We start from the raw sequence: 23796 nt of genomic DNA on the forward strand, positions 1-23796 counted from the left end.
CTACCCCATCCCTTAGCCCCCTCTTAGTATTCGGCTCCACCAGACTAACGCTTCAGTAGCCCCGCCCCCAAGTGCTAACCCCGCCCACCAAGGCCCCGCCCTCCCCCCGTTCTATTTAATTGTTGGGTTGTCAGCTCTGCAATCCCGCTGACGGCCAGCAGGGGGCAGAGTTCGAGCCTGCGACTTTTTTCCTCCTCCGCCCGCTTCGGAGGCGGTGGGCGTGGGGGAGGGGAGGGCGGGGCCGGAGGCCCCGAGGCCCCAGTTAGGTCGGCTGCTCGCGCTACTTTCTGTTCGCGTCGGCGGAGAGGCCGCGACGACCGCATCAGAGCTGACGTGGGTGCGACGTGGGGCCGCCGTCGCCGGGTTGCCTGGGCGGCGGCCGTCGGGCTCTGCGTCCCCACCTCCTCCCGTCGTAATCAGTGACGAGCCCGCTACGTAAACCCTTCGCGGCGGGTAAGTGGCGCGCCAGCCTCGCATCACAGCCCGCGGCGGGCGGCGGCTGCTCGGGACCGGGCCTTCCGCCCGGCCCGGCCCGGCCCGGCCCGCACTGCCCGGCCCTGCCCTGCCCGCACCGCCGCCCGCCCGCTCGCGGCTCGCCACGGAGAGCTCAGAAAGTCCCGAGCGGGCAGCCGGCCGTCCGCGCTTCACCTTGGTGCCGGCGGGAAAGCCGGGCGGCAGCTCGGGCTCCTCAGCGGCCCCGGGGCCGCCGTCACGCCTTCGCCCCAGCGCTGCGTACGCGGTGTAGATAGAGAAATAACGAACCCCACGTCTTCAAAAAGCGAGACGCGGAGCCGCCACGATCGAGCCATCTGGTCCCCACACGCCACAGAGCCGGTGTGTCGGGGGAGGGGGAGCGGCACAGCGAGGCGCAGTTGGGGTCCCGTGGGTCTCTGCTGACTTGAATCCCCAGAGCCGCGTAGTAGGGGAGTTCTCCCCTCTGTCATCAACTGCCAGCTTTCCGCGGCAGACGCTTACGCTGCCAACCCCCCACCTGGGAAAGCTGGTGTCTGCTCGCCGTCGCCCCAAAGTCGACCTAGAGCCCCTTGATCCGCGTGGTTTAGGTGACCGCCTGCTTTTCTGCACGGTGTGAGGCGGGGCCGACCGGACTGCCTTCATCCAGCATCACATTAATTGCAATAATAGTTTATGATCGTATTTTCACCCCGGCCGCCACGTCTTTCTTTCAGTTTTTGGTAACAAGCTTGTTTCCCTTCGTAACATACCTGTTCTTTGAATCTCTGAACTTCAGACTCCTTCTCAGATTGTTTTGTCCAATAAATGTGATTATTTATCCGAAGCTTTTTTTTTTTTTGGTAGCTTTGGTGCCTGTCCTGGAACTAGCTCTTGTAGACCAGGCTGGCCTCGAACTCACAGAGATCCGCCTGCCTCTGCCTCCCGAGTGCTGGGATTAAAGGCGTGCGCCACCACCGCCCGGCTTGCTTTTTTTTTTTTTTTTTTTTTTTTTTTTTTTTTGAGAGTCTCAAGTAACCCAGATTCTTGAACTGGTGAACTGGTTATGTGATGGATGACCTTGAACCTCTGATTCCCCGCCCCCCCACGTCACCTCCTGAGTGCTGGGATTTACCATAGTGACATATTATGTATGTTTAACCAAACAAAACTTTGGAAAGAGGTTTTAATCCTTCACATGTGAACTGTAGTTGTCATTCTAAACACTGAAATGATCCGAGCTATTTTGGTGAAACTGTAAATAGATCAGTGTAACTAGTTTTCCCAAGTGACAGTGCTTCATGTGTAATTTTGGAAGTGTGAAATTGTAGTTACAGTGTATCTGTTTGTAAGATATGAATAAATTTTTAAATGTATAAACACAGAGGAACTTTTAGTCTTTTTACTTTTACATTGTGCCCAAAAGTTAATGAAATTTCCCTATACTGAAAATTTAACATGCTCCAACACCAAAGAGGATAGACTATATTCTGGTCTTTACAGAGGTAAATGACTGCATGCTCACCCAGTCTTGCTTAGAATATAGCATATTATCAAAAAATATTAAGATACATGGGAATCCTGACCAAATCTTTTCTAATATAAGCATTTCTCATTTTCTTTCTCTTAATATCATCTGAATAAATATTGGGCCATAAAATTGAGTCAGGTGCCGGGCGGTGGTGGCATATGCCTTTAATCCCAGCACTTGGGAGGCAGAGGCAGGCGGATCTCTGTGAGTTCGAGACCAGCCTGATCTACAAGAGCTAGTTCCAGGACAGGCTCCAAAGCCACAGAGAAACCCTGTCTCGAAAAACCAAAAAAAAAAAAAAAAAAAAAAAAAAAAAATTGAGTCAGGCTATTGCTGAAGGTAGGCAGTCTGCTGGGATGCTTACAATTACCCTGTCCCATTTAGATAGACTTTAAATAATTTTAAAAAATTAATTTTTTTAAGGTATGTGTGTGTGTGTGTGTGAGAGAGAGAGAGAGAGAGAGCGGACACATATGCTGCTATGTATATTTGGATGCTCTCTGAGGTCAGAAAAGTGTGTGTGTGATCCCTTGGAGCTGCCTGGTTTGGGAGTTGGGATCTGAACTCAGGTCCTCTGGAGGAACAGGAAGGGTTGTTAATAGCCAAGACAGCTCTCCAGTCTGTTTAGGTAGACTCTGTAGAAATGAAACTGAACAGTGTGAACTCTTGCCGTTGAGAGGCTGTAACTTTTACAACAGTGTTAGAACTATTGGTTGAGAGGAAGTAAACCTGAAATATCTGAAATTTCAAAGTGTATTTTTACTTTATTGAACTGATGAGTTTCATATATGAAAACAATTTTTGTTGTTTGTTTTGAGACAGGATCTCACTGTGTGTCCCAAGATGTCCTTGAACTTGTCGTTCTGCCTCAGCCTTCCCAAGTGCTGGAATTAATACGTGTGTGCCACCAGACTTGACCAAAAACAGCTTTGAGAAGACATAAGAACATTGGATGTCGTTTCAAAATTATCAATTCAGGAACTTAAACACAGAGATGTTAGGAAAAATGTCTCACCTGTAACACAATGGGCATCAATAATTCCTTCACTTTAGTGCTGTAACACTGTCTAGTGTTGGAGAGCCCCTGGGTAGCTTCAATCACCATACCACCCCACAGAGGAAATACATGAAGGTTTTTGTTTTGTTTTTTGAGACAGGGTTTCTCTGTATAGCCCTGGCTGTTCTGGAACTCACTGTAGGCCAGGCTGGCCTTGAACTCAGAAGTCTGCTTGCTTCTGCCTCATGAGTGCTGGGATTAAAGATATGCGCCATCATCACCCGGCTACATGAAGTTTTTTCCACCATGATAACTGTATAGTAATGAGTGTGATGTGTCAGACTGGAAGCTTTGTTTACTAATGCTGTAATAAGAGTAGAAAGAAAATCACTGGTCAGTCAGACTGTGTCTTTAGATGGGGGAAGCCAAATAAAAAACTAAAAGGAAAAAAAGAAAAAAAAAAAGAAAATCACTGGTAATTTTAGAGGAAGTTGTCTTTGTTTTGTGGAGACCTTCTTCTCACGTAAAACCAAGTTGCTCTTCACCTTGGGATCCCCTTGCAGCTCAGAATAGAATAGTGTCTCAATTTATTTCTCTTTGATGGTGCAGTTTTATTTTGCTTGAAAATGTTGTCTTGGTTATTTTTTTATTGTCATGACAAAATACCATGACCAAGACATGCTTAAAAAAGAAAGCATTTAATTGGGCTTAGAGCCCATGACCATCATGATGGGGAGCATGGCAGCAGGCAGATAGACATGGTGCTGCAGTGGTAGCTGAGTACCTGGATCTGCTCCATAAGCATTAGGCAGAGAGAACTAACTGGGGATGATGTGGGCTTTTGAAACCTCAAAGCTCACACCAATGATACACCTGGTCCAACAAAGCCACACCTCCTAATCCAGTGGTTTCAACCTGTGGGTCGTGACCCTTTCACAGGTATCTTGATATCAGATATTTATGATTCAGAACAGTAGCAAACTTGATTATGAGTAGTAGTGAAAATAATTTTATGGTTCACTACAACATGAGGAACTGTATTAAAGAAGGGTCACAACGTTAGGAAGGTTGAGAGCCACTGTCCTAATCCTTCCCAAATAGTTCTACCAATCACAGACCAAGCATTCAAATATTAGAGCCTTTGGAGGCCTTTCTCATCAGACCATCATGAATGTTTTCAGAGAATCCTTTTTCTTCAATGATGAGTAACAAATATCAAACCCGGGCTTTGCATTTGCTAGGCAAATACTCTACCACTAAGCTACAGGCTCATCTTAATTTGGTAGGATGAAAGCCTCCAGGTTTGGAATTAGGACAACTTTATCATGTATAAAGAAAGACACATCCAGATGCTCTGGATGCTTTTATTTTTTATGATTGTGTGTGTGTGTGTTCACATGAGTGTGCAGTATATTCTGTGTGTGCGTTGCAGAGGCCAGAGCAAGACACAGAGTGTTGTCTATTGCTTTTTGCTGTATTTCCTTGAGACTCTTGCTGACCTGTAAGCTTTCCATTTGAGCCAGGCTGGGTGGCCAGAGAGCTCTTGGGATAACTATCTCTGGGGTTAATGGCATGCACAGTCATGCCTAACTCTTTAGGTGAGTGCTGGAAATTTGAACTCAGGTCCCCAGGTCTTCATTCTTACAGAGCAAGCATTCTTGCTCTCTGAGCTATCTTTATAGCCTAGAATGCTTTATTTTTATTTGTTTATTTTGAGGCAAAAGTCTCATGTTACCCAGGCTAGACTCAAACTTCCTGTGTAGCTGAGGGTGGCCTTGAACTAATAGTCCTCTTGCTTCTACATCTCAGGTGCTGGGCAGATGTTGTATTTGTAAAATACATTTGGTTAGTCATGTTACTTAAAGACGTTTTAAAACAGATTTTTATTTTACACATGTGTTTTGCATGCATGTATGTCTGTGTAGCACATGCGTGCCTATTACTCACGAGGCCAGAAGAAGTTGTCTGATCCCCTGAAACTGAGTTACAGATGCTTGTGAGCCACTGTATGAGTGCTGGGAATAGAACCCAAGTTTTTTTTTTTAATATTTATTTATTATGTATACACTATTCTGTCTGTGTGTATGCCAGAAGAGGGCATTACAGATGGTTGTGAGCCACCATGTGGTTGCTGGGAATTGAACTCAGGACCTTTGGAAGAGCAGGCAATGCTCTTAACCTCTGAGCCATCTCTCCAGCCCTAGAACCCAAGTTTTGCAAGAGCAACGAGTGCTTTTAATCACTGAGTCATCTCTCCAGCCCCTTAGGTATTCTGTTCAGATACTCAAGCCAGAATCAAATTAGGTAAGTATAATAACTGTTTAAATTCTTCTCTCTGAATAATGGCTAATTCAAGTATCAATTTTCTCATATTCATGTCTTTATTTTTATAAATTTTAATATTTTTATTTTTATAAATTTTATGTGTATGGGTGTTTTGTTTGCACATGCCTCCCCGCCCCCCGGTGTTTGTGGTAATGTGGTATAGAGCAATGGAAAATGCCAGGTGTTCTCACCACTCTGCACAGTCTCATAGACATAGTTTTTTGGTTATGCTAATTATAGTTTTAGTTTTGAATTCTTTTTCTTTTTTTCTTTCAACAATTTCTTGCAAAAACTTAGCAGTGAAAGATTTAAAGATTTTACTGTTGGTATTTAAAAAGGAATAAAACCCTAAAACTTTGATTGTTATATACATGTCTCATGAAGTACTTTTATTTTTAAAATAATACCTCCACAGTGTGTTGTATTTATCTCTAACTATAGTATACAGCCCAAAGCAAAAAATTAAAAGTCATTATTAATTATGTGTTTGTATCTTCGTGTTGGTATATGAATGTAAATGCAGGTGCCAAAAGCGGCCAGAGCTGTCAGAGTCAGACCTCCCATAGCTGGAGGAATTACTCATGGTTGTGAGCCACTTCTTCATTTTGAACTTGTGCCCTCTGGAAGAACAGCAAGTGCTCAGAACGGTTGAGCTATCTCTGTAGCCCCCCAATAAACACACACACACTAGGTAAAAGTCACTTTCAAAACATGTAGCTTAGTTTTCAGAGGTGTAGCTTTCTTTTTAAATGATTTTATCATCTAAAATACTGTTTAACACAGTTCTAAAACTTCAGCACATGTGTCTAGCATAATGAGGTCTGATAATAATCACATTTACTAATTAAACAGATACTGCTGCCAAGCCTTTGGTGGCTAGGGAACTGCAGTCGTAGGTTTCATAGGAGTGGAGGTCATCGGCCAGTTGGCATTTGGCCTCCGCCTTCTGAGTGCTGGGTTATGTGCTTTGTTAGAAAATTCTTTATATTGGGAGGCAAGGCAGGCGGATCTCTGTGAGTTCGAGACCAGCCTGGTCTACAAGAGCTAGTTCCAGGACAGGCTCCAAAACCACAGAGAAACCCTGTCTCGAAAAAAAAAAACCAAAAAAAAAAAAAAAAGAAAGAAAGAAAATTCTTTATATATATTCATTTTTCTCTAGAACGTTACATTGTAATATTTGTTCAGTTAACCAAAGCATAGTTCATGTCTATAATGCTCCAAATCTAATACAGTTTTTTCTATGTTCTTCGTGGATGTTGATGGGTGTAGAGAGCCGTGTGGAGTCACACCTGATGGCAATGTGTAGAGAGCTGCATGGAGCCGCACCTGATAGTGCTGGCTCCCGCCCTCCGCGATCCGGAAAGCGAGTGCTCTCTGTGATAATCAACTCCTAATATCAATTAGGCCTGACTTATGCTATTATCACTCAATGATTGTCAGCTGCTTGCATATGCGTGGACCTATGGGCAGTGCCCACCTGGCAATCTGGGGTTGGCGGCCCAGGCCTACTTAAGGGCTGGGAGAGGTTTGCCCAGAGAGAGAGGGCGGGGGGGGGGGGGGGGAGGTAGAGGTAGATAGAGAAAAGGAAAGAGAACGCATTGTCTAAAAGTCCTGAATAAACTGCGGCAGGAAGAGCTCCCGTGTTGCGTCCTTCTTGCTGGCCGAGGGGGACCGCGACAGATGGGTGCTGACAGAGCATTGTAATTAATTGAAGCTTTTATGCCAGGGAGCGAAAACAAAGCAACATATTAGTGCCAGGCGCTGTTTCTGTAATCAAGTTTTCATGGGTACACAAGTTCCCACCAAATGTCTTCAGAAATCTAGATCTAGGAAAAGGAATTTTTGAACTAAGGTTTTGTACTTAATAGAAACTGTTATTTGCCCAATGCTTATGACCAGCATTCAGGATACTCAGGCAGGAGGATTACTGCCAGTTTGTGGGTATTCTGAACTACAGAGAATCTGCTTGAAATACCAAAAAACAAAACTCACACACAACTCCCCAACTAGGAGTGTACTTTAGTGGTAGAGTGCTTGCCTAACCTGCATTAGGCCCTAGGTTTAATCTCTAATACTACATATACAATCACACATAAAAACAATTAAAAATTTCAAATCATGCATGGTTCATACTGAAATAAACTGGGAACTCTGCTTCAACAAATCCTCACAAAGTCCTTCTGAACCTGGGGGCTGGAAATGATGGAACTGCATTCTTTAACCCCTCAGTGCCCTTAAAATGAGCTTTAAATGTCCCACAAATCGCTAAAGTCAGTATGCTTAGAACTTTGCATATTTGTCCTTAAGATGAAGGGAACTATGGGTAATTTCAGGCGAGGAAATAGCATTTCAAACAGTGCTGTGACCAAATGAAGCGGATTGCAAGAAGTTGAGAGGTTTGAGTGAGGTGTAGGAGGTAAGGATTTCCTCTTGCCAGAATATGACTAGGGTGGTAGCTAGAAGCACGGCAGAGTGAATAAGTTGAAGGGACGATGACATTAGGAGATAGAATTATCGGGACTGAATAGTGATTCTAATCCCACATTCCAAGAACAGCTGGATGTAGTGATATTTCATTTGTATTTTAATAAGTAAAGCTGGCCTGAGGATCAGAGAGTAAAACAGCTGCACTGATGAGCCATGCAGACCAGACAGTGATGGCGCATACCTTTAATCCCAGTAGCCATGCAGACCAGGCAGTGATGGCACATACCTTTAATCCCAGTAGCCATGCAGACCAGGCAGTGGTGGCACACAGCTTTAATCCCAGTAGCCATGCAGACCAGGCAGTGGTGGTGCATACCTTTAATCCCAGTAGCCATACAGACCAGGCAGTGGTGGCACGCACCTTTAATCCCAGTAGCCATGCAGACCAGGCAGTGGTGGCACACACCTTTAATTCCAGTAGCCATGCTAGTTTACTGTAGAAATTGAGCTGTAGTGGTGCATGCCTTTAATCCAAGAACTAGAGAGGATTATAAAATGGGAGGAGACAGCTCTCAGTCTCGTTCTGAGATTCCTGGAGGCAGGATCGCCATTTTCAGACTGAGGTAGATGTAAGAGTCAGTGGCTGGCTGCTTTGTTTTTCTGGTTTTCAGGTTGAGCCCCAATCTCTGTTTCTGGGTTTTAATTAATCGTGGTACATTCAATGATGTGGCTGCAGAGAATGGATATTTGGTAAGTGTTGAGCTCACAGAGCTCATAAGGGGTAGAACTCCAGTTCATACTCCATCAACTCACAATGCTCTTTACCCAACTCCATCAGTGTCTGAACTGGTCAGCCACATTTCCACCTCAGGAACTGGGGACAAAGGTATGGTGTGAAGGGAGAGAACTGCTAGGGTTCTGAGTCGGTAGTTCTGCCAGTCAGCGAAATCAGTACAGCAGGAGACACCTGCTGGATGGGGAGGGCGCTTTGGGTTAACTTTGAACATGTGTTTGAGACCTGTGAGCCCATCAGAGACACCTGGCAGAATCTTGGGAGCCTGATGTTCGGAAGAAGTGTAGTTTGAAGTGAAATTTGAGAATCATGAAACGAAGATGAAATGGCCTAGGAAGTGTGTGGAGCATTGTTGTTCCTGGAGGCCTGTGGAAAACTAACCTTGTTTGTTTGTTTTGTTTGTTTGCTTTTTTGAGACAGTCTCACTGTATAGCACAGGCTTGCCTGGAACGTTCTACTTAGACCAGGCTAGCATTGAGCTCACTGCCTTCCCAGTGTTAGAATTAAAGACGTGCACCACCACACCGAGCTGTAATGCCAATTTTTAAAATTTATTTATTATGTATACAATATTCTGTCTGTGTGTATGTCTGCAGGCTAGAAGAGGGCACCAGACCTCATTACAGATGGTTGTGAGCCATCATGTGGTTGCTGGGAATTGAACTCAGGACCTTTGGAAGAGCTTAACTACTGAGCCATCTCTCCAGCCCCCTAATGCCAATTTTTTTTTTTTTTTTTGGTTTTTCGAGACAGAGTTTCTCTGTGGTTTTTGGAGCCTGTCCTGGAACTAGCTCTGTAGATCAGGCTGGTCTCGAACTCATAGAGATCCACCTGCCTCTGCCTCCCGAGTGCTGGGATTAAAGGCATGCGCCACCACCGCCCGGCTCTAATGCCGATTTTTAAAGAGTGGATCAACAGATGTGGTTTATACAGGCTCATGCCTGTGAGTGACCTCAGCGGCACTTGGAAGGCTGAGGTCGGAGGATCATCATGAGTTTGAAACCAGGTTGAGCTAGAGTGAAATCCTGTTTCAAGTGTTTATTTTATTTTATTTTGTGTGTGTTTTATTTGTGTCTATGCCTCTGTATTATGTTCATGCTTAGTACCTTCGGAGTCTTCAGAGGCTTTCAGTTCCTCTGGGACTGGAATTATGGATGGTTGTGACCACCATGTGGGTTTTGGGAAGAGAATCCTGGCTTTCCGGAAGAGCAGCCAGTGCTCTTAGCCATCAGGCCATCAGTCAAGCCTCAAGATCTTGTTTCAGAACCAAAAATCAAGACAGAACAAAGGGCTAAATGATGTGGAAGAAAAAGCAGAAGGTAGTGTTACACAGAGTTCAAGAGGGTTAGAATTTAAGCAAAGTGGGGAATGCTGAAGAGGCATTAAGGAAAATGGAGCCTAAAAAGTATCCTATAGATTTGGCAACTTGGTAGCTAACCAGAGAGAGCATCTTAGAGAGAGGGTCGAATGAATTATTTCTCTGATAATTCCATGCCAGAATCTAGTTTGTTATTGAGGCTAATCTTTTGTCACACTTGCAATGCCAGGAAGCTGGTCACAGTGCTGACTGTCACTAGGAAGAGGAAGTGAGTGGCTGCGCCTGAGTTTCACTGAATACCTTTTCCTCATATTTTTTCTTTTACATTGTGATGTTTTCTTTGTTGTCATTTTGAGAGTTAGTCTCACAGTTTAGTCTTAGCTGGCCTGGAACTTGCATTTAGACCAGAGTATCCTTGAGCTCACAAAGATCTGCCTGTCTCTACCTCTCAAGTGCAGAGATTCCCCCCTCCTCCCCCTTACTTTAGGAACATTTATGTTTTTCAGTCTGGGCATGGTGGCAAATATCTTTAATCCTAGCACCCTGGAGGCAGGTTGAGTCTTTGTAAATTCAAACCCAGCTGGTCTATATAGTGAGCTCCAGGAAGTGAGGTCTACACAGTGATACTTTGTTTCAATAACAAGCAACAGCTACAGAGTATATCATTTATTCAGGACAGAAAGGATGGTTTAGTGGGTAAAAGTGCTTGCTATGCATGCCTGATGATCAGACTTTAATTTCTGAATCTTATATTGAAAGGAGAGAATTGATTCCACAAAGTTATCTTCTGACATCCACTTGTCCACCTCCTCATATAAAATAATAAAACTAAAAATTAAGAAGATTATTTGATGAATTAAAATATTTTGTAGTGAAATATAGGTATGAGTTATTTTCTATTCTGTTGTCCTGTGATCAGATATTATCATTATTCTTTGTTTATATATTTGTTCCTCCTTTAGACTGCAGGCTCTTGGAGAGCAGACTGTCTACACTCTGCTCTCCAATGTCGCCAGGATTTTGCATAAGAGCTTGACATGTAACAGATAATGATCACTGTTTAATGAACCAATGGTTCCTATCCTTTCTCTTGGTTATAGAAATTTTAAAGAGGATGTTTCCTCATGAAATGCTAGCATTATATAATTAACAATAAGGGTTAATATCAAGGAATGGTGCCCTTTGTTATTAAAAATTTTATATTAGTATTATTGTGGGGGGGCGGGGCTTGTATGCCATGTTTTTAGATCAGAGGACAACTTTGTCAAGTTGGTTCTCTCCTTCTCCCTTTTCATGGGTTCTGGGGATTGAAGTCAGACCACCAGGCTTATATAGCAAATGCCTTATCAGTTAAGCCATCTTTTTTTGTTGTTGTTGTTTTGTTTTTTTGTTTTTCGAGAAAGGGTTTCTCTGTGGTTTTGGAGCCTGTCCTGGAACTAGCTCTGTAGACCAGGCTGGTCTCGAACTCACAGAGATCCGCCTGCCTCTGCCTCCCGAGTGCTGGGATTAAAGGCGTGCGCCACCATCGCCCGGCTAATTGCGCCATTTCTTGAGCCCCTTTCTTCAACCCTCCTCCCCCTTTATTATTATTATTATTTTTTAGACAGGGTTTCTCTGTGTTACAGTCCTGGCTGTCCTGTAACTCTATCTATAGATCAGGCTGGCCTTGAACTAACAGGGATCCTGCTGCCTTTGCCTCCTAAGTGCTGGGATTAAAGGTGTGTGCAACCCTGCCCAGCCTATTTCTTTCTACAGTTATTTTGTGTGTGTGCACGTGTGTGCGTGTGTATACACATATGTTTGCATCTATGGATGCCTGAGACAAGGCATATATGAAGGCCAGTGGGAATCTGTTCTCTTGTCTTTGCATTGGTTCCAGGGATTGAACCCAGGCCCTTAGGCTTGGCAGCAAGTAGCTTTACCAGATGAGCCTTTTTACATGACTCTAAAAATATTTTACTTACTTAGGCACCAGCCTGTGTGTTTGTTTATTCGTTTGTTTTTTTGAGACAGGGTTTCCCTGTGTAGCTCTGGCTGTCCATACCAGCCATTTAAAGTGACTGAGAGGGAGTTTTTTTGGATGAGGTGGTAGTTTAGAGTGCAGGCTGGTCCTGTACTGCACACCTGTAGTCCCAGCACTTAACACGGAGGTGGGAGGGTCTCTGTAAGTTCAAGGCCAGCCAGAGCTGACTAGTGAGACTATTTTTCAAGAGAAAAAAATTTGCCGAGCGTTGGTGGCGCACGCCTTTAATCCCAGCACTCGGGAGGCAGAGGCAGGCGAATCTCTGTGAGTTCAAGTCCAGCCTGGTCTACAAGAGCTAGTTGCAGGACAGGCTCCAAAACCACAGAGAAACCCTGTCTCGAAAAACCAAAAAAAAAAAAAAAAAAAGAGAAAAAAATTTTCTGCCAAAACTCAATGTTGAATTTAAGGTAAAAGAAAGTGGCTGAAAATTTTATTGCAATGGAGTGAAATTTAAGAAAATGATAAATTTAGTCTGGAGAGATGGTTCCAGCAGTTAAGAACACATACTACTCTTCAGAGGACCCAAGTTTAAGTCCTAGCACCACATTCAGGGGATCTGACACCTCTGGCCTCTGTAGGCATCTATACTCTCTAGGGGGATGGATACCACACTTAAAAAATAAACTAAGTCTCTAAAAAAAGATAAAATGATAAAAATCATTATCTTTTTGGTTTTTATTTAAAAAAGAAAACAAACTATCTTTTTTCATTACACATACCAATCCAAGTTCCCACTCCCTCCCCTCCTTCCATTCCCTCCATTTCCCCCTCCCCACTCCCCATCCCATCCTCAGAGAGGGTAAGGCACATTGCTTTGGAGAAGGTTCAAAGCCCTCCCTACTATATATATCTAGGCTGAGCAATGTTTCCATCCAAAGAGAATAGGTTCCCAAAAAAACCAGTACAAGCAGTAGGGATAAATCCTGGTGCCACTGCCAATGTCCCCTCAGTCTGCCCTAGCCATACAATTGTCAGCCACACTCAGAGGGACACTAGTTTGGCCCTATGCTGGTTCCTTCCCTGTCTGGCAGGTGTTGGTGAGCTCCCATTAGCTCAGATAGACTGTGTCAGTGGGTGTCCCCATCATGGTCTTGACCCCTTTGCTCATATTCTCATTAAGTTTATGAAGTTGCCTTTGCCTTTGTAAATAGTGGATAACTGAGTGTTATACTGAGAGGCAGAGGCAGTCAGATCTCTGTAGTATGATGTAAGCCAGCCAGAGCTACATAGCAAGTTCCAGGCCAGAAAGGGCTAAAAAAAACCCCTGTCTCAAAAAATGATAAAAAGGAGAGAGAGAGAGAGAGAGAGAGAGAGAAATTTCTAGCTCAGCACTGAGAAATTTAATTTTTTAAAAACAAACTATTATGACCTCCTAATTCAACATTGTGATTTTACTGCAGGATAAAGAAGAAAACAGGGAAGGAGCAAAGCATTAATTACACATGTAATAATAATGAGCAAATGTGTCAGAAAAAAGTATATGAGGACAAATGTAAGGTAGGTGGATATGTTTCCCTCTTCTTTGGAAAGTCTTGCCTAGAGCCAAAAGTTCCAGTGATAAGAAAATTAGTGGTGTCTGTGTACACGCATGTCTTCATGTGTTCCTGCATCTATGTTGTGATGGCATATACTCATATCACTCAGCCGTCCAGCTAGGGCCTTCTGGTTCTACAATGTACTCTGCATAGCAGAATAGGGGATGCAGCTGAAACAGGTGCTCACATTTGGCTTTTCTGAGTTCTGGTGGCATCTTCAGCTCAAAAGTGGGCATGCCTATCTGGATGTGGATGACTTAGGGGAATCATAGAATTAGAGGAGTCGCTGGGCGGTGGTGGCGCACGCCTTTAATCCCAGCACTTGGGAGGCAGAGGCAGGCAGATCTCTGTGAGTTCGAGACCAGCCTGGTCTACAAGAGCTAGTTCCAGGACAGGCTCCAAAACCACAGAGAAACCCTGTCTCGAAAAACCAAAAAAAATAAAAAAATAAAAAAAAAAGAATTAGAGGAGTCCTCTGAGTCTGAGGCGTCTCCCTTGCTATTATACTTTGAAAAGGAGAAGAGACTCTCCAGAGCATTTTACAAATCAGAAATCTTCACGTTTTCTTTTAATTACCCTCAGAAAACATTCTGTTTCATCAGTTGACTATATCTGTAATGAGAAAATAATTTTTCTATGCCTTTTCTGGTAAAAGTACTTGAAAATAGGAGCACACTTTGGCCTGGAGATGCAGCTAGTTGATAAGAGTACTTGCCTAGCATGCACAAAGCCCCAAGTTCTAGCCTTAGCAGCAAATAAAGTGGACCTGGTGGTGCAGGCCTCAAGTCCCAGCACTCCAGCTGTATAGATAGGAGAATGAGGATTACATAGCAAAGCTTGAGACCAGTCTGGGCTACTGACACCTAATCAGTCTTTAAAAAAATGCATTAATGAGTTTTTTCTTCAACTGTATTATATTTCTTTAGAACAGATGAAAATATTCCCAGGATAATTTAGTCATTTACCAGTCTTAATTTGTTTTTATAAAGTGGAAAGACCCCAAACTACAAGATCACTAGTTAATTATGCTTTTAAAACTGTCTTATTTTTTCAGTTAGAATTTTTGGACTGTGCTTCCTTTTCTCTCCTTTGATCCTCACTTTTAAGATTGCTTACTGGTGCCCATGATAACATTTATTTAAAATATTTTCCCCTTTTTTCTGTTCTTTTTCTTGCCTACATAACCTTCAGTATTACTGCTCATGTGGCCCCATTTTCAGCAGATATCATAATTTCTGCCTGTGGTCTCAAAGCATTTCATATGTATCATACTTCATACAGTTTAAGAAGTTCCAACTAGGAGTTGGTGGTGCACGCTTTTAATCCCAGCACTTGGGAGGCAGAGGCAGGCGGATCTCTGTGAGTTCGAGACCAGCCTAGTCTACAGAGCTAGTTCTAGGACAACCAGAGCTACACAGAGAAACCTTGTCTTCAAACCCCGAAAATAAAAAGATCATGGTAGGACTGCAATCTCAGCACTTGGGAGGCTACGATTCACAAGTTCAAGGCCTGCCTGGCCTACATAGTAAGAGGCCATCTCAAAGCTAGCACACCACTCCCAACCCCAGCCCCATCCACATACAGATACTGTGATGGAAGGCAATAATGGATAAAATATTAGAAATATTAAAGGAAGAACATTTCTCACAGTAGACTATAGGTGTTCATTTGTTATAGTTACTCTTAAATTGTCATGATCAAATATTTAAGTATGAAGACGACCTTTTAGTGTGGACAGTGGACAGATGTGTGAGTAGAAGGCTGGGATTCAGGTGATGGGTATTGAAAAGCCAAGAAAGTAACTGAAACACCTAGATGAAGGATTTGTAGAATCTGGTGCTTAATCTGGAATGCTAGCTGATAAATACATTACTGTTTTAATTTAGCTTTATTTTGTCTGCATTTTATATATTTTCTTTCTTTCTTATTGGGGAAGTATTTTGAGACTGACTCTTTCAGTCCATCCAGGCTTGCCTCATACTCACCATGTAGTTGAGACTGGCCTTGAACTTTTGATACTACTGTCTGATCCTACTATGAATTAGAGGCGTTTGCTACTTTGCCTGGTGCATTTGTTACTTTTTGGTGCTGTGATAAAACTTCGTAACCAAAAACTGCTTTAGGAAGAAAGAGTTTATTTTGACTTGAGATTCCAGAGGGTTAGACTCCATAATTGGGGGTGTGGGAATGGGCAGAGCAGCAGGCAGTTAGAGAAGAAAGCTGAGAGACCACATATTTATTCACAAACAGGAAGCAGAGAGCAACTGGAAGTGGATAGAGTGTATGTATTCTCAGAGTCCTCCCCGAGGGGCATCTTCCTATAGCACAGCTCTACTTCATAGACGTTTCATAAGCTCCCCTAACAGCTCCACCAGCCAAGAGCCAAGTGTTTAAATATTTGAGTCTATGGGGGACCCATTCAAACCATCACATCTGGCTTTTATATTTTTCTTTCTTTCTGTCTTTCTTTTTGTTTGTTTGTTTGTTTAAATTGATTTTTATTGAGCTCTATATTTTTCTCTAATCCTCTCCCTACCTCTCCCCTCTTCTTCAACCCTTGCCCAAGGTCCCCATGCTCCTAATTTACTCAGGAGATCTTGTCTTTTTCTACTTCCCATGTAGATTAGATCTATGTATATCTCTCTTAGGGTCCTCATTGTTGTCCCAGTTCTCTGGGATTGTGAATTGTGGGCTGGTTTTCTTTGCTTTATGTTTAAAAACCACTTATGAGTGAGTACATGTGATGATTGTCTTTCTGGGTCTGGGTCACCTCATTCAAAATGATGTTTTCGGGGCTGGAGAGATGGCTCAGCAGTTAAGAGCACTGACTGCTCTTCCAGAGGACCCGGGTTCAACTCCCAGCACCCACATGGCAGCTCATAACTGTCTGAAAATCCGGTTCCAGGGGATCTGACACCTTCACACCAATGCACGTAAAATAAAGATAAAAAATCATAAAAAATTTAAAAAATTAAAAAAAAAACCCAAAATGATGTTTTCTAGCTCCATCCATTTGCCTGCAAATTTCAAGATGTCATTATTTTTTTTTCTGCTGTGTAGTACTCCATTGTGTAAATATACCACATTTTCCTTATCCATTCTTTGGTCAAGGGGTATTTAGGTTGTTTCCAGGTTCTGGCTATGACAAACAAAGCTGCTATGAACATAGTTGAGCATATGTCCATGTGGCACGATTGAGCATCCTTTGGATATATACCCAAAAGTGGTATTACTGGGTCTTGAGGAAGGTTGTTTCCTAATTTTCTGGGAAATCACCACACTGACATCTAAAGGGTCTGTACCAGCTTGCATTCCCACCAGCAATGCAGGAATATTCCCTTTACCCCATAACCTCTTCAACATAAGTTGTCATCAGTGTTTTTGATCTTGGCCATTCTTACAGGTGTAAGATGGAATCTCAGAGTTGTTTTAATTTGCATTCTCTGATGACTAATTTTCTCTTAATAGAATAAAACTTTCTGTAATATGATTACCTTATAGAAAGATACCATATATAAACCATTAACATAAAATGAGTTCAGAAGTAAAAATGTAACAAAAGTTATTATTTTTTTTTATTTTTATTTTTTTTTTTTGGTTTTTCGAGACAGGGTTTCTCTGTGGTTTTTTGGAGCCTGTCCTGGAACTAGCTTTTGTAGACCAGGCTGGTTTCGAACTCACAGAGATCCGCCTGCCTCTGCCTCCTGAGTGCTGGGATTAAAGGCGTGCGCCACCACCGCCCGGCTTACAAAAGTTATTTTTTGAACAGTGATTTTTCCCGTATTGCTAACTGAGGGTCTGAGGATATATGTCAGTGGTAGAGTACTGCCTGGCATGCATATACCCTGGGCTTCCCGTCTTAGAGCTTTAAATTGGATGAATGACTGAGCAAATACATAACTGGGACCTGCAGGAAGGTACTCAATTCTTACTGATTCTACTTTGCTGGGAGACTTGTTTTTAGAAGCTGCCTGCTGCCAACAGATCCAGGTACATAATTATAACATAGTATAGACAATGGGGAAGGAAATCTTCCATATCATATCACAGCATAAAGCAGGTGTATTAAGACCTGAGGATTACTGATGCTGAACTTTTCCTGTAGTATTTCACCTAATGCTGTTGTTCATTCATACTAAACAGAACACTTATCAAGAAAACAATTATGTGGTTGTTTTAAGTCATAAAAATTATGTTTGTTATTGTTTGTTGTGTGGAGATCAGAGGACCACTTGCTTGTTTTGGATTTCTTAATCTACCCAGGGATTGAACTCAAATCACCAAGTTTGGCAGCAAGCACTAAACAGCCAATTCCTATAAAATACATTATTCCCTTAACATCTTTTGTGTTCATTGAGCACAAAATTAATGTCAGAGCATTAAGACTCTATTACTGAGCCTATTTCCTTTGCCCTTTTTCCTTTTTAGTTATTTTTATTTTTATTTATTCTTCTCTCATATAACTGGACTCTCTGAACATGGCGGACAATGAGAGCTGACAAGAGGCCAAGGACAATGGCACGGGGTTTTGATCCTACTTCAGGTTCTGGCTTTGTGGGAGCCTAGCCAGTTTGGATGTTCACCTTCCTAGACCTGGATGGAGGGGGGAGGACCTTGGACTTTCCACAGGGCAGTGAACCCTGACTGCTCTTGGGACTGGAGAGGGAGGAGAAGAGGAGTGGGGGGAGGGGGAGAGGGGCGGGAGGAGGGGGAGGGAAATGGGAGGCAGGGAGGAGGCGGAAATTTTTTTTTCAATAAAAAAATAAATTAATTAAAAATTAAAAAAAAACACATACACATATATGTACACAATCATAGCTGTGGTACAGACTACATGGACAAAATGATATAAAATAAATTTCTGGATAGTAATGGCAGTACTTAACCAAAAATGACACAAATTTCATGACTTAACATAACAAAAAATATTATCAGGTATTTCTTGAATTCCTGAAATCATGTTTCCACAGATGTGTTCCTGCTGGGTGCAGACAACTTCTTGCTCCTTTGCCTTTAGACATTACCCACATTCCTTTGTTGAAGACCAAATCTCTGGAGCGTATCTTTACACTGACATTTCTTTTTTCCTCTCTTTCTTTGCTATAAGATCTGATGATTAGCAGATGTATCCTGCCATCATAATTCTTCGCCATATAATGTAACACACTTTCTGTAAGAATTAGGGCAGGAGCCGGGCGGTGGTGGCGCACGCCTTTAATCCCAGCACTCGGGAGGCAGAGGCAGGCGGATCTCTGTGAGTTTGAGACCAGCCTGGTTTACAAGAGCTAGTTCCAGGACAGGCTCCAAAACCACAGAGAAACCTTGTCTCGAAAAACCAAAAAAAAAAAAAAAAAAAAAAAAAAGAATTAGGGCAGGAATATAGTGTCTGAGATGTAATGGTTCTGCCTACTACAGTGGCCAAGGCTGAAAATACCTCTGTGCTGTTGGAAATTGTATGTTATCAGGGGAGACAGAAAGTTATTAGACATAAAAATATGATACAGTTTTTTAAGAATAGAAGGATTTAGCAAAGAATAAAGCCTAAGAAAACGTGACTTTCTTATGCCTGTTTTTAAAATAAGGCATTATTAAAAACATAGAATAATTATATTTACATTGTCAGTCTATCTCTGTCTTACCACCATCTCTATCATCTTCAGGAAACAAGGAATCTACCTGTGGTATTCACAATTGCTTCCTGTATATCAGGCATAGTCTCTGTCATATCAGAAAGCCTTTATAGCTGCTGTGTTTGAACTTTTTTGGTGTATAAGCCATTTTTCATTTCATGCTTTTTACTCAAGTATTTGATGAAGAAGAAATAAAGATTTTCTTTAGATACATATTCCATATAAACTTTCTGAGAGCCAAGTTAATAGACTACAACAATCCATGTGGATTTATAAAATGACATTAGTAAGTGGGCCTGGGTCTTGAACAAAATCCCAAGAAGCAGTAGAGGAGCTTCTCCAATAAACAAGGTGAAGGTGTTCTGAAACCTCTGGCATGGAGCACACATTTCATTTCCACCATTCAGCTGTTATAGATGACATGTGCTATACTACAAATGACTTCAACCTTCCAAAGTGTTTCATAAATTCACAATTTCCAAAAAGTGTGAGTACCATAGAATCAGCTGTTCTGACACTTGACTGTTTAGTGTTAACTGCTAGTATAAGGGAATGTAAGACATAACCAAAAAAAAAAAATAATATATCCTGACTGAATCCTTCCCTCCTCCCATTCCTCTCAGTTCCTTCCAGTTCCTCCCTGTTCCCCCAGATCCACTGCTCCTCCATTTTTATTTAGAAAAGAGCAGGCCTTCCCGGGATATGAACAGAAAGAACATGGCGTAAGAAGATGCAGCAAGACTAGGCACTAACCATTATGTCAAGGTTGGACCAGTCAGCCTAGTGTAGGATTCCCAGGACCAGGCAAAGGAGTCATGAACACCTTCCCTCCGGCTATTAGGGGTCTCACAGAGACTTCAAGCTAAACAGCCACGTGCGTCTGTAGCACAGACCAATGAAGGCTTTGTGATTACCGCTCCAGTCACTGCGAGCCCCTGTGAGCCCTGCTTAGTTAATTCTATGAGCCATGTTCTCCTGTGTCCTCGGCCCCTCTGGCTCCTACAATCCTTCCTCCCCACTTCTGTTGGGTTCCCTAAGCTCTGCCCAATGTTTGGCTGTGGTTCTCTGTATCTGCTCCTATCAGCTGACAGAGGAAACCTTTCTGATGATTATTGGGCTAGGCACCAATCTATGAGTATAGTAGAATATTAGGAATTATTTCATTGCTTTTATTATTTTTTTTTAATGCAAGTAGTGTTTGATTTTACCCTATGTTTCTGGGCCAGGCAGCTTCCAGTTTCTGGCTCTCTAGGCAGTATCAGGCACGGGCTCAAGATTTTGTGGTGAGTTGGTGTACCACTCCTACCACTGGAAACTTTGCCTAGTTACAGATGACTGGTTCAGGCTCCATAGCCTCCATTACTAGGAGTCCTCACTAGGATCACCCTCATAGGTTCCAGGAAGTTTCCAATGTGTCCTGTTCTGTTTTATTTCCCCTTCCCAGGGGAGTCCGTACATTCCCTAGAGCCTCCTTGTTACTTAGCCTTTTTGGGTCTATGGGTTGTAGCATGATTATCATTTTATTAACAACTAATGTCTACTTAGAAGTGAGTACATACTGTGTTTTTCTGCATCTGGGTTACCTTAGGATGATTTTTTTCTAGTTCCATCCATTTGCCTGCAAATTTCATTATGTCTTTTTTATTTTTAACTGCTGAGTAATAAATACTCTATTGTGTAGATATACTACATTTTCTTTATCTGTTCTTCAGTTGACAGACATCTAGGTTGTTTCCAGTTTCTGGCTATTATGAAAAAAGTCACTATGAACACAGTTGAGCAAGTGTCCTTGTGATGGGGTGGAGTCTCCTTTGGGTATATTCCCAGCAATAGTGTAGCTGGATCTTGAGGTAGATTGATTGCCAATTTTCTGAGGAACCACCATATTGAATTCCATAGTTGCTGTATAAGTTTGCACTGCTACCAGCACTGGAGGAGTGTTCCATTTCCCCTCATCTGCCAGCATAAGCTGTCACTTGTGTTTTTGATCTTAGCCATTCTGACAGGTATAAAATGGAATCTCAAAAAATAGATGGATTCCAGAAGTGAATATCAGATAGCTAGGTAAAAACAGTAGCCATGTTTCTAGATCCTTCAGTTATTGCCTTAATGTGTTTTTCTTTTTGTTTTTTTAGGCAAATGACCATGGAAACAATTGAATCACAACAGCATCGAAGTGTAACACATTCTGGGGCAGAGCACAGCTCTGCTCATGTGCAGACTGGACAAATTTCTGTTCCTACTCTAGCTCAGGTAGGCCACAGGCAGGCACTGATAAAAGTTAAAATAAGTAGAAATGAGAATTGTATGAAGATTTTTTTCACTTATTTTAAACATCCCATATTTATTTATTTGACTGATAAGAAGATATTTTTGCATTGTAACATAGTCTTGGTAGTACCCTGACCCCCGATGCTCCTAGCAATGTGGGAAGGAAAGAGAAAGACTCCTTTGTAGCATGTAAACTCCCAAGTTATTACTTGACTGGTTTGCTAATTCCAAATATATACAGTTCTAATATCATATTTATAATGTTGGTGGGAATTTTCTATTTGCTCATTATATATTTAATTTGATCTTTATTTTTCTATCAGTTAGATTTTGAATTTTTTATTAGTTCTTTGAGATTTTTGTATACTATATTTTGATCATATTCACCCCTCTTCAACTACTCAAGTTCCTTCCCAACATTGTGTCCTCTTTTTATAATTACCTTTTTTTTCTTTGTGTTGTCTTGACTGGCATGGAACCTACCATGTAGACCAGGCTGGCCTTGAACCCACAGAGTTCAACTTGTCTCTGCCTCCTGAGTGCTGAGATTAAAATCTCTTATCCTCTTTACTTTGACCAGTTGGGGGTCTCTTTGTTAATTTCCATCTATTGCAAATAGAAGCTTTTCTGATCAGGGTTGAGAGATGCATTAATTTATGACTATAACGATAAATCATTAGGAGTCAATTTAATACCATGTCCATTTAACAGCATAATGGTAGTAAGTTCTTCCCTAGATACTATGACCTGTCTAGCCATAGGCTCTTGGCCTGACAAAGGTGCTGGGTACAGGTTTCAACTTATCAGCAGACCTTAAATCCAACTAGAAAGTGGTTGGTTGATTTCGTGATGTTCATGCCACTCTTATTCCAGCGGCATGTCTTGTCAGGGCAATCATTATTGTGGCTTGTGTGGCTCATGAGTGGGTGAGATTGATGATTAGTTCCCCCAGTAGTGTGAAGAGCACCTTGCTGCATTATGAAAGCTAGCCAGTAGGGATAAAGCTTTCAGGTCACTACTAGATTCTATGACTCCGGTATGTGGCTTTTCAGCAATAGAGTCTTACTGTCACATTTCAGAGGGTGACAAATAACATTAGCAGTAATAGTTTGTAGTATGTGGGAGTCTGTTGTACTTACTAGTCAACAACTCAAAAGGAGATGATCCATTCCTAGTACTAGGGCTATCTTTACTGTTCTCTTGCTGTGAAAAGACACTGTGTCAAGGAAACTTAGAATAGAAAGTATTTAACTGGGAGTTTGCTTATAGCTTTAGAGCATTAGTCCATGATTATCATGGCAGGAAGCATGGTGGCAGGCAGATTTTGGCAGGCATGGTGTTGAAACTGCAGCTGAATATTTTATATCCTGATCTGTAGGCAGCAGAGAGCTAGCCTGGCCTAGTGGGGACTTTTGAAACCTAAAAGCCCACGCCCAGTGACACATCTCCTCCAACAAGGCCACACCTTCTAATCCTTCCTTTTTCTGCTCTAGTTTGCAGAGTGAAAATGGGATAGTGGGGCCTAAAAATGAAGCAGATTAAATCTCATGCAATAGCCAAGTTTACTCAGAGCATTAGATAATTTATATCTAGACGAGTCACCTGAGTAAAGTATATATATAATCACAAGGACAAGATGCATGTGGCAAAAACTTATTTTTTTAAAAGATTTATTTATTTATTAAGCATCCAATGTACTGCTGGCAAGGAAGGTACCAGGTCTCATTACAGATGGTTGTGAGCCACCATGTGGTTGCTGGGAATTGAACACCGGACCTCTGAAAGAGCAGCCAGTGCTCTTACCCTCTGAGCCATCTCTCCAGCCCCCCAAAACTTATTTTTAATAGAGGCATATGAACCAGTAATAGCCAGTTGTAATGGATAATCCGAACTGAACTCACTTCTATCTACTGTACCTGGAAGGGTATGAAAGCCCGTTCCAAGAATAGCCATGCTATGGAGGAGCAGAGGTCACAAGGCTGCTGCGTGGTTTACTGGGAGCTTTCTCACAAGGCCTCAGAAATCTCCCACAGCTTCATGCATGGGCTGTGTTCTGACATCTTTCCCTTTTTTATTTATATTTTTCCTTTTTTATTTTAAAAGCAGGATATCCAGTGGTTTTGATTTGTTGAGATGTTGTATAGCAATCTAATTGTCATTTGATGCATGAGTATCCTATAAGTAAGCAAATTATAATATTTGAATAGTGAAAGCATTGTGTGTAATACTGTGCCACCAAGAACAGAGATCCAGATTATGCCCAGACACACTATTATATTGATCAGAAAAATTTAGAGAATATCTTGAAATGCTATTCTGAAAAGCTATTCTGGTATCTGGTAAAACAAAAGTACATATATGCCTTCTAATAGGAATGCAAATTTTATAATGGCTGTTGCAAATAGGAAGCAATTTAAATTCCAAAAAAAAATTAAACACAGTCTCTTCCTAGATGAATGAATATGTCTATTACAGTATCAAGGTCCAGGCATAAAC

General features: G+C 42.0%; 1 protein-coding gene across 4 annotated transcripts in view; it reads left to right on the forward strand.

Moving 5' to 3' along the window:
• Positions 1-303: 303 nt before the first annotated feature.
• The window catches only part of Crem (cAMP responsive element modulator), an 80576-nt gene continuing 57083 nt past the window's right edge, over positions 304-23796 (forward strand). For 3 of the 4 annotated variants that reach the window (XM_057787322.1, XM_057787327.1, XM_057787325.1), the window contains exons 1-3: positions 304-453; positions 13265-13361; positions 21165-21282. In XM_057787322.1, the coding sequence (XP_057643305.1) occupies positions 13318-13361; positions 21165-21282 (162 nt within the window). In that variant the 5' untranslated portion in view covers positions 304-453; positions 13265-13317. Of the gene's footprint in view, positions 454-13264; positions 13362-21164; positions 21283-23796 lie in introns of those variants that run through there. The other variant, XM_057787335.1, reaches the window with a different exon arrangement.

Source organism: Chionomys nivalis, chromosome 13 (assembly GCF_950005125.1).
Source record: "Chionomys nivalis chromosome 13, mChiNiv1.1, whole genome shotgun sequence".
Classification (NCBI taxonomy): Eukaryota; Metazoa; Chordata; class Mammalia; order Rodentia; family Cricetidae; genus Chionomys; species Chionomys nivalis.